The sequence below is a fragment of the Geotrypetes seraphini genome, chromosome 16, assembly GCF_902459505.1.
Source record: "Geotrypetes seraphini chromosome 16, aGeoSer1.1, whole genome shotgun sequence".
Taxonomy (NCBI): domain Eukaryota; kingdom Metazoa; phylum Chordata; class Amphibia; order Gymnophiona; family Dermophiidae; genus Geotrypetes; species Geotrypetes seraphini.
Genome location: NC_047099.1, coordinates 44,366,881 through 44,381,724, shown reverse-complemented (window position 1 = coordinate 44,381,724; position 14,844 = coordinate 44,366,881). Strand labels below are relative to the sequence as shown.

Below are 14,844 nucleotides of genomic sequence, written 5' to 3'. Positions count from 1 at the left end.
TTCTGTATATCAGGTAACAAAACTATACTGACTGGGACCCTATATTGTGGGTACTGCTTTGTCATCTAACCTAGACCTCTCCCCACCCCAAAAAAATCTCCCTTTCTGCCCAACTCTGATATCAGAGGGGAAAGACTCTTCAGACTGACTCTTGTCTTTAAAAGTGCTTTTCTGGACAAGCTCTGAAAGGTTTATTTTCCATTGCTAGTCCTAGGTAAGAAAGGATTATATTGAAGAAACGGCTCTATTTCTAGGGAATATTTGGCAGTCCTGGGGTAATAATATGCACTAATACATTCCTCATGATTGCCAAAAGGAAAAGTTTTAACATTATCAGTGCTGTTTCTACAGCTAGGTGGGGTTCAGGGCAGCTTTAGAGCTGGATAGAGTGTTGGACAGTTGGTTTAATTGGAAACAACAGGAGGGTTGTAAAACCCCCAAAAAACTCATGTACCTGGGTCTCCATGGAAATCACAGACCACGTGCACACAGGCAGGCACCTCTGGAAACTGTTAGAGACTCAGGACAGGGGTTCCAGCAGCTTCCAGAAGCCTCAGAAACACCACGGAGATGCCAAGCCAGTCCTTGGACTTCCTGCAAGGTGGTTTTTAAAAATGACCCTCGCTCCAGAGGAGATTTAAGGCCTGGATTTGAGCGGTAAATTAGTCTTTTGGTCAGTGCAAGTGGATTTAGTGAAATCCCACCAACAGAGCCAGGGAAATAAAAGGACCATGACATCATCATTGAGGAGCGTGTCGTTTCTTATTTTACTAAGGAAAAGTACAGTTGGGTTTTGTTTTGCACTTTTACATCCTGCTGTGGTCTGTAGTGTTCAAAGAGAGGGTGGAAGTCTGGTGCATGCTTGCTGTGGGACTCCAGCTGATAATTGGGCCCCAGCTCTGGCCTAACAAATAAAATTAACTCCGTATGCCCCTTGCCAGCTACTGGGTATAAAGGAGAAAGGTAGATTCCAGCAAAATTGGATTGTATCCCAGTGTCTCATTGCTAGTCCCTTTTGATAGGAAACTTGGCAGACTCAGCGGGAGTTATAGCCCCACCAGTCAGTGACCGCACTGGGCTCTTTCACCCATTTTCCAATCCGGCCATGCAAATTAGCTAAACCCCCATGCACTAAAATCGCTTGTCTATTCATCTGTCCCATAAAAAGAAAAAAGTCCCTCACCACCAATGACGGCCCAGGTAGTTAATGGGAAATACCGGAATAGGACTATATCTTATTTATTTTTAGTATTTATATACCACTTATAGCCTAAGTGGTTTTACATTTAGGCACTCAAGCAGTTTTCCCTGTCTGTCCTGGGGGGCTCACAATCTATCTAATGTACCTGGGGGCAATAGGGGGATTAAGTGACTTGCCCAGGGTCACAAGGAGCAGCGAGGGTTTGAGGCTGTAGCTTTAACCACTGCGCCACTCTAGAAATCAAAATGTAGCAGAAGTGAACCAAGTCTAGGACAATGAAGCCATTGTGACATCACTGATGAGGTTGGCTCTTATTGGTGGAATGAGGCATGATGATATCACAATACCAGCTCTGGTTATCAGACTATTTATTTATTCAGTTTTCTATACCATTCTTTCAGGGGAGCTCAGAATGGTTTACAAGAATTTTATTCAGGTGCTCAAGCATTTTCCCTGTCTGTCCTGGTGGGCTCACAATCTATCTAATATGTACCTGTGGCAATGGGGGGGGATTAAATGACTTGCCCAGGGTCACAAGGAGTAGGCTGCAGGTGCTGTTCATATCGGATATTCATTAATGATGCTCAGTTTTAGTTTTCATTAAGAAATCAAAATGTGCAATTCATTTCATCCACAATTACTACTTCGCAAAGTGTTGCTAAGCCTTTACATCCTACCTTATAGCAATTACTGCAGTTCCAATTTCTGTGGAATGGTTACTATCTCGGAAGCTGTTAGGCACGATAAAGAGATCAATAGTTTTTCTCTCTAAATCTTAATTGCTCTTACAACCTGATGGAAACCTTTCTAGCAGGGAACTCATGGGAGCAGCTGTCTTCTCTATTCAGCTTGGATCTTCATAGCTCCAGTAACCCTTCACTTTAGCTCAACCATGTGTTTAGCTCTTCTGCCATGTGGCTGTGGCTCTCCAGGCCCCAACCCTTTAATCTCCCCCCTCCCCCTGCTAGGTCTACCGAGTCCAACAGGGGGTCTTCGTGACAGGAGCACTGCCCTCTTACTCCTGCCTCCTCGCGGCTACCTACTAAAATGGCTACCACGACCTCTCGCTGCACCTTGCGGTACTAAAGAAAATGCCGCAAGTAGCCACAAAAGGTGACAGCAGCTGCATGGAGGCAGGAGTGAGAGGGCTGCGCTCCTACCATGAAGACCCCCCCCCTTGCTCGACCACCAGGTACTTGGAAGGCCCGGGGGAAGGATATTGGGGTTGGGAGGGAGATTAAAGGGTCGGGTCTGGAGAGGGGAGAGAACCTTGACTATGGGTTGGGGGAGTGGGGAAGAAAGAGTGAGAGACCTGGAATATCTCAAACTCCCTTCTCTGGGTCAAATTTTTAGGATAAATTGGCTCTTTGCTTTAAAAAGGTTACCGACCCCTGAACTAGTCAAAGGTGAACCAATTACGCAGGAAGTTGACATTCCTCCCAAATTTAAGTATATATCTGGGGAGGAATGTCGAATTCAGGGGAGATTTCAAGGATGTGACTGTGGCTGTTGACCTCCATTCTGCACCCTTCCTCCCTTACGCTATTTGGCTTGTATATTGGGTGTCTGTCATCTCACTAACAGTAAGTGCAATCTTGCAGTTTGGGCTGGATGATGGCATCACCTTTCAGCTCATTGTCCAGTAATGCCCAATCAAGGACATTGCCATTGATCAAGTTACTGGTAGTCATGGCCAACTGTATGTCATTGGGTGGCAAAATAAAGTTCCACATCTGGACATCAGCCATTTCCCCTACAAATGACTGCTCTTTATCAAATGATCCTCCATGGGAATCCTGCTCTTGTCCCAGGATCATGATTGGTTGTATACCAACAGAGTACCCTTTCTTCATGGTGCTTCTAGGTAAAGGTTTGCCATTGATCCACAAGGTCACTACTCCTGTTGAAGACTCCCAGCTGGTACAGAGGTGCTTCCAGCCCACGTTGCTTTCTGGGACACTGAAGGACATTTCTTCATCACCAATATGCAGTGTGTAGGTTGAGGCACTCTTTATGTAAATAAGGATGTCATTAAACTTTCCTGGGTTGGCAACAGAGAACAGAGCATAAGGTCGAGTCAACACAGTGTAGTGCCTGAGACAGACAGTGAAGCTAGAGAGCGGAGCTATCTCCTTTGGCCTCACAATCACATAGGAGGTGATGGATTCTTTAGGGAAAAGAAACACGTTCTTAACCAGATCTGTAGGAAAAGAATACAACGAGATGAGAGTAAGCTAAGTCTTTTGTATGAGGAAAGACTAAAGAGATTAGGACTCTACAGTTTGGAAAAGAGATGGCTATGGGGAGATAAGACTGAAATCTACAAAATCCTAAGTACGGGTACAAATGGATCTGTCAAAAATTACAAAGACTAGGGGACACTCAATGAAGTTACAGGGAAATACTTTTAAAACCAAAAGGAGGAAATATTTTTTCACTCAGAGAAAAGTTAAGCTCTGAAATGTATTACCAGAGGTTGTGGTAAGAGCAGTTAATGCAGCTTGTTTTAAAAAAGGGTTGGACAAGTTCCTGGAGGAAAATTCCATAGTCTGTTGTAGAGAAAGAGATGGGGGAGGCCATTGCTTGCCCTGGATCAGTAGTATGTAATGTTGCTACTGGTATTTTGGTTTTGGCCAGGTACTAGGGACCTGGATTGGCCACCGTGAGAACGGGCTACTGGGCTTGATAGACCATTGGTCTGACCCAGTAAGGCTATTCTTATATTGTTCCCATGAAGTTGGCCGGCAGGAAGGATGTCCACTCCCTCCTGCCACCCCCCAAACCTCCATCCAACACTATCCATGGCAGAAGGGATGCCCACTCACTCCTGCCACTGACCTGTTGATCCCCCGAACCCCTGACACCCCGATACCCCCCCATATCCAGTTGGCAGGAGGGATGCCCACTCCTTCCTGCCACCAGCCCCATGGAACACCCATCCAACACTCTCCAACACACCCCGACACCGCTGACATTTTGCTGGCCTACATTTGAGGTGCCTATCGCAGTCCTATGGAGATGCCTGGGGCCACTTAAAATCGCCTAAGGCCACTTCCTGGCAAAACCACACCCACGCCCAGCTTTGGGCGAGCTTAAGCTTCCCTAGGTGCCTCCCTGCACCCGTGACAGATGCCTACCGTGTAGGCAGCTTGCCTCAGGTTGTTTTTTTTTTTTTTAGAAAATATGTGTCCCGATTGGCTGATTAGACAATAGTAGGACACCTACCACTGCCTACAATCGGCCATTTATAGAATTTGGCCCAAAGTGTCTACACTAATTTAGAAGGGGAAAATTCAGGTATAATTTCCTGTATAGTTTTTGTCTTTTTCCTTATTCTCAGCCTCCATTTTTCTCCTCTTGGATCTACTCTGCTTCATTCTATTAGGATTATATTGATTTGGATTCTTTCTCTTAATAGGGCAGTAAATTTTATGTTTCTTGAATATAATCCTGTTGCTATTCAAATGTTTATTTGATGTAATATGAACTAACCATAAAAAAGAGACGTGTCTACACAGTCTATGTAAACTGCTCGATGGTCAATTAGTGAGATAGGAAAGAGAAGGGAAGTGAGTCTTTTTCTTTTCTACTGACTTTATTTTTCTCACTGCATTAAGACTGCAAATGTTATGATATTTTCAGGCTCTCAGTGACAGCACTCACCTGTGGAGGCTCCGGTCCCTAAGATACTCATAAGGAAAAGACAACATAGCGAGAGTCTCTCCATCTTCTCTGGGTTCAACTGAAAACCAAATAATCCAATGTTAAGAGTCCTCAGCTGCATGCGTTAATGCATACGCCATACCATTATGCCGCTTTTTATCCCTCTGAAGCTGCTAAACTGGTAGGGGAAGGGAAGGAAGGAAGGAAGATGCAGGACAGGAGTGGGACCTATGCTCAAGGTTAATCTTCTGTTAAACTCGGCCTGGACAGCTGTTCGCTATGTCCATTGATAAACGTGGCCCTAGAGAATGACTTGGGGACATATTTTCCCCATTCCCACAAGACTCAAACACTTTAAAATCATAAGTGTTATGATCCTCTTAGGTTATGAGTGGTATATAAATGCTCAAAAAAATAAATACATATATTGATCACTTTTAAAAGAGGGGAGGAGAGGGGAAAGGGTGTGTGATGTAGTGGTGGACTTAATGGGTGGAAATGTTGCTTTGGCTTCCCTCCCCCACCCCCCATACCTACGTTGCCCTCCCTGTTGCCACTCCAAATATTTCTGTCTAGAGATGACACTGATGCACTAAACGTATAGAATACTCTCGGTTATGAGGGTAACGCCACTTTTAGGCACAAGCTTTTCACCTGCCATAGAGCCTAAAGTTAGTCGCAAGTTTTCTATAATGGTAAGTATGGGTGTAATTGCTGTTCTAGACTATGAAAGTCACAACTCCCTGTTCTACTCCAGAGACTTCACCAATGTCGTGGCTGAAATTTCAGCTGACCCAGCTCAAATTGAGGCTCGACTCAAACGCTCCACCAACTCACATGGTAACTTCACACCTCTATTAATTTTCCAACACATATTTACAAAAATGTAACAAAGCACTTATCTGTTCAAAGCGTAAGTTGCTTGTGCACACTGAACAGGTAAGTGTGTTGGAAAATTAATAGGCTGAAAATACGTAGTAATCGTGCTTGTTCAGTTTTCCAATGATGTTCTAGGTCCTGCTGCATATTTACTGTGCTTCTGTTGGCTAGGAATAGTCCTTGTTATGAGTTTTGCAAGTTAGGGCGGAATGGTAGAATTTTTGTACAGTTTTGCATTACTTCACAATTGCGACTGACACAATTTATGTTACTGATATTGTATTAAAAGCCAGATTCTATAAACGGCACTGCAAGTAGGACGACAGTAAGCGCCATACCATTGCCTAATTTAATTGCTTTAATTGGCATGCCATAAAAACTCATTAAAAAAGGTAGGTGTCATAATCACGCCTAACTGGCACCTAAGTTTTAGGCTTCTGTTAAATGTCACATAAACCCGATGTTGCTATACAAACACCAAAATTAATGTTAAATGAAACAAAGACTCTTACCTGAAGTCTCTTTCCGCATGTTTCTCTGGGAGTGCTGAGGGCACTTGCATTTATAACAATTTTTCCACCTAGGCCTTCCAGTAAATCAGTGACATATTACCACTTGTCTTATCCTTAAAGAATGTTTTGGTTTGTTTTAACTAATACTTTGTACTTGGTACACTTAAGTCACTGAAAAAAGTACTGGAAACAATAAAGATAAAAGTATGGCATGGATCCCATTTGGGGGGACTTTTTCTTATTTGTTGCAATGTGTACCAAGCTGCCAGTCACCCTGAGGTCAACTGTTCCACCTTCGGTTGTCTCCCTGCTTTCCTCTAGCACAGGGGTAGGGAACTCCGGTCCTCGAGAGCCGTATTCCAGTTGGGTTTTCAGGATTTCCCCAATGAATGCATGAGATCTATTTGCATGCACTGCTTTCAATGCATATTCATTGGGGAAATCCTGAAAACCCGACTGGAATGCGGCTCTCGAGGACCGGAGTTGCCTACCCCTGCTCTAGCAGAATACATAAAAATAAACAGGTTCCCCCCCTCTCTTTTATGAAGCTGAGTTAGAGGTTTTTTTATCGCAGGCCATAGTGGTAAAAGCTCAGCTATGAATGCAAAGTCCATAAAAGCAAAGTTTCTTTTAGTTTAGTTGATAACTTATTAACTGACATTAATCATTTGGGGAAGTAGGAAATTAACTCGAAGGACTCAGATTTGTCTAATTTCACCATTTAATTCTGACTTTAATCTTTCTCCAATCATGGTACATGAGCTTGTCGTGCCACCGGGACTTTCTGGATCAGGGAAGGAGGATTTCTACCCAGGCCTTGGGTTCCACCTCCTTTCATATTAGTGTTTTCAAACTGGCACCAGATCCACTTGACAGGGACTTGTAAGAGAAGCAAGATGAACGTCCCTGCATGCATTGGAGTAAACCTTTGACTAGATCAACCATGTCAGGCAAATCTGGAGTCAGCTGGCAACAGGTCTCTTCCATTTGCTCCCATTCTTCCTCCAACTAGTTTTTAGAAATAGCAGAAGCTCACTTTCCTCTCCTGATGACTGCATCTTCTTTAAGGCACTTTGTTCCCAGGATAGATTTATGGTTCAGAATTATCCCTTATAACATAACATAAAATTTTATTTGTATATATGGTCTTGCCTAAGGCAGGAAAGGACCCCCCTTTCTTCTGCTTCTTATTGCCCGATCTCTTTGTTGGGGGTGGACACTAAGATCTTTGCTCAGATTCTGGTGGACAGATTGATGCAGTGGGTTTCCTGGTTGGTCCAATCAGACCAATCGAGATTAGTAGCTGGGAGTCAGGTAGTGGATAATATTAGGAGAGTATTACATTTGAGAGAGCAGGTCTTGAAGAACAGAAGTGAGGCACTTTTTCTCTCAGTCCTCAAAATACCTCAATTAAACTCATAATGAAAGCAAGGAAATTTGATCATGTCACTCCTCTTCTTAAGAAAGCACACTGGCTTCCAGTAGCACATCGAATTCAACCCACGAACCCATGACCTGCCTCAACCACTGCAGGTGGCACGTATATGACAGTAGAGTAGGGTTTTGGGGGGGTTGATGGGCTCATATTTCCCACTATGAGAGTGGCTTATGGGCCTGGGTCTTCCTCTCTTTGGTTCACTAGCCCACCCGCTTTCCTATACAAGTTTCAAGTTTATTAAAATTTGATGCAAACGCTTATAATATTATTTTAGGTGCTGATGTTTGGAGACAGGCATGTACGTTTGAATTTTGATCTTTGTGGGTATGAGGGGGCGTGTGGGGGTGTCATACTTTGATGCATGCAGTGGTGATCTGGTCAGTTTGCTCAGACCCTTCTAAAACAGGTCTAGTTCCAAACCTATAAGTTCTGTCCAGGATGTCTTGCACAATGTTTGATCATCGCTGCAAAGGCTCGCTAGCCAATTTAATTGTGAGCCTAACTCAAGATACCTCGAAATGTTGTGTGAGGAAATGTCAACACCAGTTGTAGAATCTGGAGGTCTGTATGAATTATTGGCAAATCTGTGATTCACTGAAAATTTTCAATTTTAGTTTCAAGTTTAATGCTTTTTTTTATTAATTGCTTAATCATACTTCAAAGCGATGAGCAGTTTAAAATTACATTTGGTGGGAAACAATACAATACAAAATTTTTATATAATGACATTAGGGATTGAAATTTAACTTAACATACTCATAACACTAGGTAAATGGGGATGTGAAATACAAATCAATATAGAAAAGTAGGAACAAAAAAGGGAAAGGTACAAAAGGTAAACAAAATAAAAGATAAAATATTATAAGATAAAATTAGTAAGGCCTATGGATTATTAAAATTAGTTTTCAAAGGCATCTTTGAAGAGAAATGTTAGTAAATTACATATTATTGCAAAACATTTTCCGTTTATTTTATAATGATCTATTCAATTACTGTGGAATGGTTACTATCTAGATTAGAATATTGCAAAGGCACAGGAAGATCAGCAGCTTTTTTAGGAAATCTTAATCGAATGGAAAAAAATCTCAACAGCAATTTTCGCTAGTCATCTTGCTGCGTAATCCACCAGCTTGGACTGAATAATGGCATCACCTTTCAGCTCATATTCCATTGACTTCCAATTAAGAATATTGCCATTGATCGAATTACTATTCACCATGGCCAACTGTATTTGATTGGGTGACAAAATAAAGTTCCACATCTGGACATCAGATATTTCACCCTCATATGACTGTTTTTTATCAAACGATCCTCCATAAGAATCCTGGTCTTGTCCTAGTGCAATGAATGGTTGTGCCTTAATAGAATAGCCTTTCTTCAGGGTTTTTCTAGGTAGAGCATTGCCATTGATCCACAGAGTCACGACTCCAGTAGAAGACTCCCAGCTGATACAGATGTGCTTCCAGCCCGGGGTTCTTTCTGGAGCAATGAAGTATACGTCTTCATCACCCACACTCACTGAGTAGGTTGAGGATCCTTGCATGTAAATAAGGATGTCATTCGCCTTCTCTGGGTTGGCAAAAGAGAACAGAGCAAAGTCACGAGTCAGGGCAGTGTAGTAGTTAAGACAGACAGTGAAGCTAATGAGTGAAGATATCTCCAGTGGCTTCAAAATCACATAGGAGGTGATGGATTCGTTAGGGAAAAGGATAACGTTATTACCCAGGTCTGTTGAAAAAGAAAACAGCAAGATTATAGCAAATTAATTCCCTTATGTACAGCAACTTCCAATTCATAAGAGCTGCTTGTGCCCTTCTCTACTCACCCCCTCTGCTCCTTTTTAGGGCTTAGATTTAGAAACTACTTGAACATGTTAAACATCATTTTACACTCTTGATAAAATTTTCCTGGGACTATGCATGCTTAAAAGTTGATGCTAAGACAGTATGGCACTTATTTGTATGAGATATTTGCATAGATGTTCAAGAGGACAAAGAACATAAGAATTGCTGCTGCTGGGTCAGACCAGTGGTCCATTGTGTCCAGCAGTCCGCTCACGCGGTGGCCCTTAGGTCAAAGACCAGTGCCCTGAGTCTAGCCTAACCTGCGTACGTTCTGGTTCAGCAGGAACTTGTCTAACTTTGTATTGAAACCCTGAAGGGTGATTTCCCTTGTAACAGCCTCCGGAAGAGCGTTCCAGTTTTCTACCACTCTCTAGGTGAAGAAGAACTTCCTTACGTTTGTACAGAATCTATCCCCTTTTAACTTTAGAGAGTGCCCTCTCATTCTCCCTTCCTTGGAGAATCGCCACATATGAAGGTATGATGGTATGATGGGGTGCTGAAAAGTTCTTAGCCCAACCAACTTCCTAAATTCTGAGCTGAAAAGAGTTATTTTATTTTGCAAAGTGCCAATTTGCAGAATCATAATGATATGAGAAACATACAGTGATATGGGGACTAAAACTATGCCAGGGTACACCTGGCGGGGCCTCCACGTGTACGGATCACCGGACTTGATGGACCCAGGGTCTGGTCCAGAGATGACAATTCTTATGTTCTTATGTTTTGAGATTGTTTGAGATCATTGATTGAACCATGTCAACGAAAAGTGTGGAATTTTCAAGTCGTCATGAAGTTTATTCCTGCAGAAGAAAACTCCAAAGGATGTCCACGAATGTATGATGCAAACATTGAGTGACACATGCCCATCATTCTCCACAGTGAAGAAGTGGTATGAAAACTTTCATCATGGAGATTTCAAGACTGAAGATGCAGAAAGGTCTGGGAGGCCTGAAACGGTATCAACTCCTGAAATTGTTGACCATGTCCATGACCTGATTTTGCAGATCGATGAATATCGGTTATAACAATTGCTGAGACACTACAGATATCAAGGACATCTCTCCTGCTGCCATGTGTGTGTGTGGGGGGGGGGGGGGCATCTCTCCTGCTGATCTTCAATTATTTTTTTGCATTTATTCTGTATATGTGCCAATCACTATCACCAGTGATAGGCACATGCAAATTTAGCCAATCTTTGCTACTTTTCGCCAACCTCATTTGCATGCAAAGTTTATGGAAAATGACTTGTCTTTTTGAAATTGCTACAATAACAGCTGCAATAGCAGCCTATCAGATTTTATCATGAAGTTTTAAGACTTTTGCCCTCAGTTCTTAAAGAGCACAACCTGAAGGAGTGTAAAGACAGAACTGGAGAAGTTCATCGCAATCGAAAGGATCAAGGATCCATTCTTCTAACTTTTGCAGATCCTTCTTCATGTAGAAAGAAGGCTGAAAAATCGTTGATGCTGACAGCAGAGGCAAAGGTTTTAAAGGTGTCTGAAGGCCCTTAACACTGAAACTTATTAATTTTATTTTTATTTTTTTAAATAAGGTAGAGAATAATAAAAAACGAACAAGTATGTAAATAATTGAAAAAAGGGAAGTGTGAAGGCAACTCGAGGGAATGAAGTTTAGATACGGCTTATTCACTCCATGGAAAACAAAAAAACTGACGTCATCCACAGAGCCCAGTATGGACAGTGTAAAAGTGTACTGTCATGTTAAGCTTTAGAAAGCTTTAAGACTGCCTGCACTACGAATGCCTGAGTGCCTTCCCAGCCGACGCTGGCTCATGAGGCTGTCACCCACAGGAGAGAAATCTGCCTGCTTGTCTTAGGATAAAATAATATTGCCCACTGTGGAAACAGGGTACTGAGATAGATGGACCATTGGTCTGACCCAGTATGGCTATTCTTATGTTTTTAATGGCCTAGAGGAAGGAAGACAGGGAAAAGGTCAATGGGGATACAGTGGAGAAATTAGAGATAGAAGGGAAGAGTCTCCCAGTATTCTTTCCAATTAGCCTTTTCTCAGTGACTATTATGATGTGTTTGGGGCAGTCAGTGACTTCACTCACCTGTAGAGGCCACGGTCCCTAAGATAAAGAAGAGATAATGCAGTGTGAGTCTCCCCATCTTCTCTGGGTTCTGTTGGAAGAAGACAAATAATTTGAGGAATGATATCAGCCTTCACAAGCAGTAATATGGAAATTTCAGCACAAGAGCTTCTTTTGCTTTTGTTCAAATATTTTATTATATTTTTAAACAAAACATTCCAGTTTATACATTAAGGGGGGATTCAGTAAATGATGCTGGGAAGATCTGCAAAGAGCTCTGTTCGGAATAGTAGCTTACCGCAGATCTCATACCAAACCTAATAAACTAATATAAAGATGTTTTTGATTCTTTAGTGTGGTTAATGCCGACCAACAAATCTGTATCTAAAATGAAAATCATAGGGCTCAATATTCCAAGGGATTTAAGTGGACAGTGAGGTTGGCCAGCTGTCTAGGCCTACCCCGAGATAGAGACCTCACACTCTATATACTAGTATCAATCAATAAGTATATTTATTAACAAATCAGTAACAGCTTACAAGAAAAAATCATTCAGCACATAGAGTAACAGAATGTGATCTTCAGGCCTGAGGATCCTCTGATGTCTGTTCTACCTACTTCCTCTTACATGCCTGTTTTTATACATTTCTTGGTGGTCAGCACCACGTTGATCTAAATCACATGATAAATCTTTATTGGTTATTTTCTTACACGTCATTACATTTGTCAATTCATTAATTGGTTCATAATATCTGTGTCATACCATATGCATGTCCTGTTTACCAGAAAACCTATCCTTTTCCCGCATATGTCCCTTTCATTTACCATATAAGCAATTCCGAGCCTAACACCCCCCCCCCCCCGCCTCATCATCTTAAGACACGTCTTACTAAATTATATTCTCAAGAATTCTATTTTTTGACCATGTGATGTGTCCATCTTTTCATAATATCCTGCCAGGTGTGAGGCCCTATTGCATTGCCATGCAACAGAGTTAAGTTTTGCTTACTTATTCCTTCTTATAAGTTTCGCTTAGCCCAGCAGTTGTCTAAGCAGTATATTTCCCAATCAGTATATGCCAGCTGGCAAATGTAGTAAGAAATGTCTTTTAAATTGTTAATATACTGATTTATTAGTGCAGGAGGGAGAAAAAGGGGATTTTCCTTCTTTGAGGTCCGGTTTCTTTAGAGTATCCAAAGGACTTAATTTCTTCACCTGTGTCATACAAGGACTTTATAAGTGTATTCTCTTTTATGCCAGAGTTTTCCATGATTTTCTCCTTCCTCTCAACAGGAGAGGCTCTGGCCTACTTATATCAGTCCTAGCTGCCCAACCACTGATATTCAGCATCACTTAACTAGGCACTGACCCAGGGCAGTACAGGGGCAGCATTGAGGAGGAGCTGGTGATTATCCTTATAGCCAAACTCAAAAGCTGTCCTAATTCAGCCCTCTGACACCTGCATAACTTTTCTTTAGCCCCTGCAGTCTCCCTCCCAGCCCCCAGAAAAGCTTTCCTCTCCCAGCCCTGAAACACTCCCAAACCCCAACCTCCCTCACTAGGGTTACCCAGACATGTCCTCTTTTTAGAGCTTTAACTATAAGATAAGTGCTCATTTTGAACTAATGAAAAATTGATCTTTCATTCAAGTTTGGGTTAAATGTAGGTAGCCTCCACTTCGGTCTCCCCCCTCCACTCACAACCATATTGAAATAAATTTCTATTTGAGATATGTCAGTTTGGGTGTAGCCTACTGAGGTCTTTTCTCCAGATTAATAACGATATAAATGAATATATAAAACAACTTCTCTTTATAAAATCTTCTCTGAATTAATAAGGAGATTTTTGAGAGAAGAAATATTATTTTTGAATTATATTTTTTTGAATGATTTGAACAGGGTGGAAGTGAAGATATATATATATATATAGTGACTGTTTAAATTTGCTTCACTTAATACTAACTGAAAGAAAAATTGCCAGTATAAACAAGTGACTATCAATGTACCTTTCCCTTATATTCCCAATCACTCAGTTTAGAGTGATTTTTGGGGGGAGGGTAGAGCAGCAATGGTAGCATTATTCTTTTTACAGAGAATTCTTTGTCCAATTTGTTCTGATTACAATGCAATGGGGTTATGGTGAGATATGGACCTGAGACCCCTTATGTGGAGTTCACTGCGGTGCCCCACTACTCTGCTGGCGTGTCTGTGTGGCCAGTCTACTAAAAATGCCGGCTCCTCCTTCATCCAAATGGCTTGTTTTGTGCGATTTTCATTTGAATGTTTTGTTGTTGTTTTTTTTTAAATGGTCAAAAAGGATAAATACATTAAGGTCATTTAAAAAAAAATAAAATAAAATAGTTGTTTTACAGTTTTGAAAATGGCCATTTTCTCGTCCCGATTTTTGGATGAACTTCACAAAACATCCAAACTGGGACTTAGGCGTCATGTTGAAAATGCCCCTACACATAATTTTTGAGAAGCAGTGACCAGAATTATACACAATATTTGAGATGTGATCGCACCATATACTGTGTATATATATATCTCCTTATTTGATTGCATTTGAAATTGCTATAATGATTTTTTAAAAAAAAGTTCATAATAGATACCAGATTCAAAGAAATAAAATATCTGATCAAGGGTGAGGCTTCTAAATTGGATGGCTTCAAATGTTAGAATGCATAAAATGTGCCAATTAGCAAAGCTCTTTCATACAGAAGTTTGTAGAGGATGAAAGCTGCTAATTTCTGAAATGAAAGATTTCATACTTTAGGAATGATTGGTAAAGCCAAAGACGATATTCCATTTCATAAGAGCCTTTTTACAAATAATTTAAATGTTATCCATTAATTGAAGATATTCCAATCTGCCAATTGGAAGATATTATAAAAAATAAATACATACACACACAATTGGGAACACAATAACGTGTGGTCTATGTTTTTGACAGTACGGAGAACAGCTTTATCTTTAAGAGTTTATGAACGCATTCTTCGGTGCTCCCTATGGTCCACTCCATCGTTTGCTTGGTCATATGTACCGAGAACGCTGTGGCATAAGAATGGACTTACGTTCAGTGGTCTCCGCTCTGCCAAATGTTTTCTCTTCTGGAGCAGCCAGACGTCACCCTTTCTGTGCTCCTGGTAATGCAATGGCAAACTGTGAAATGGTTTTCTTCTTAGCTCTGAAACATGGCAACTTGCTTCCTGGCCAGAGTTCAAAATTATTGCAAAACTGAATCCGCTGATT

At 41.4% G+C, this 14,844-nt stretch overlaps 2 protein-coding genes across 2 annotated transcripts; both read right to left on the bottom strand.

The window, feature by feature from the left end:
• Positions 1 to 1,620: 1,620 nt before the first annotated feature.
• Positions 1,621 to 6,533, bottom strand: LOC117349962 (serum amyloid P-component-like). Its single transcript, XM_033923764.1, has 3 exons — positions 6,256 to 6,533; positions 4,865 to 4,943; positions 1,621 to 3,401 (listed from the first exon to the last, which is right to left on the bottom strand). The coding sequence occupies exons 2-3, from the start codon at positions 4,926 to 4,928 to the stop codon at positions 2,779 to 2,781; spliced, it is 687 nt and encodes a 228-aa protein (XP_033779655.1). The 5' UTR covers positions 4,929 to 4,943; positions 6,256 to 6,533; the 3' UTR covers positions 1,621 to 2,778.
• Positions 6,534 to 8,307: 1,774 nt separating this feature from the next.
• LOC117349964 (serum amyloid P-component-like) lies at positions 8,308 to 14,844 on the bottom strand. The gene is made up of 3 exons (XM_033923767.1): positions 14,667 to 14,844; positions 11,615 to 11,684; positions 8,308 to 9,421 (listed from the first exon to the last, which is right to left on the bottom strand). The coding sequence occupies exons 2-3, from the start codon at positions 11,670 to 11,672 to the stop codon at positions 8,799 to 8,801; spliced, it is 681 nt and encodes a 226-aa protein (XP_033779658.1). The 5' UTR covers positions 11,673 to 11,684; positions 14,667 to 14,844; the 3' UTR covers positions 8,308 to 8,798.

What these genes read in the sequence shown, in the direction of transcription:
- LOC117349962 (XM_033923764.1), bottom strand. Translation starts at nt 4,928, where the DNA reads ATGGAGAGACTCTCGCTATGTTGTCTTTTCCTTATGAGTATCTTAGGG. An exon ending in AGGGACCGGAGCCTCCACAG is followed by an intron (nt 3,402 to 4,864) that starts GTGAGTGCTGTC and finishes CTTTTCCTACAG; the next exon opens with ATCTGGTTAAGAACGTGTTT.
- LOC117349964 (XM_033923767.1), bottom strand. Translation starts at nt 11,672, where the DNA reads ATGGGGAGACTCACACTGCATTATCTCTTCTTTATCTTAGGGACCGTG. An exon ending in AGGGACCGTGGCCTCTACAG is followed by an intron (nt 9,422 to 11,614) that starts GTGAGTGAAGTC and finishes CTTTTTCAACAG; the next exon opens with ACCTGGGTAATAACGTTATC.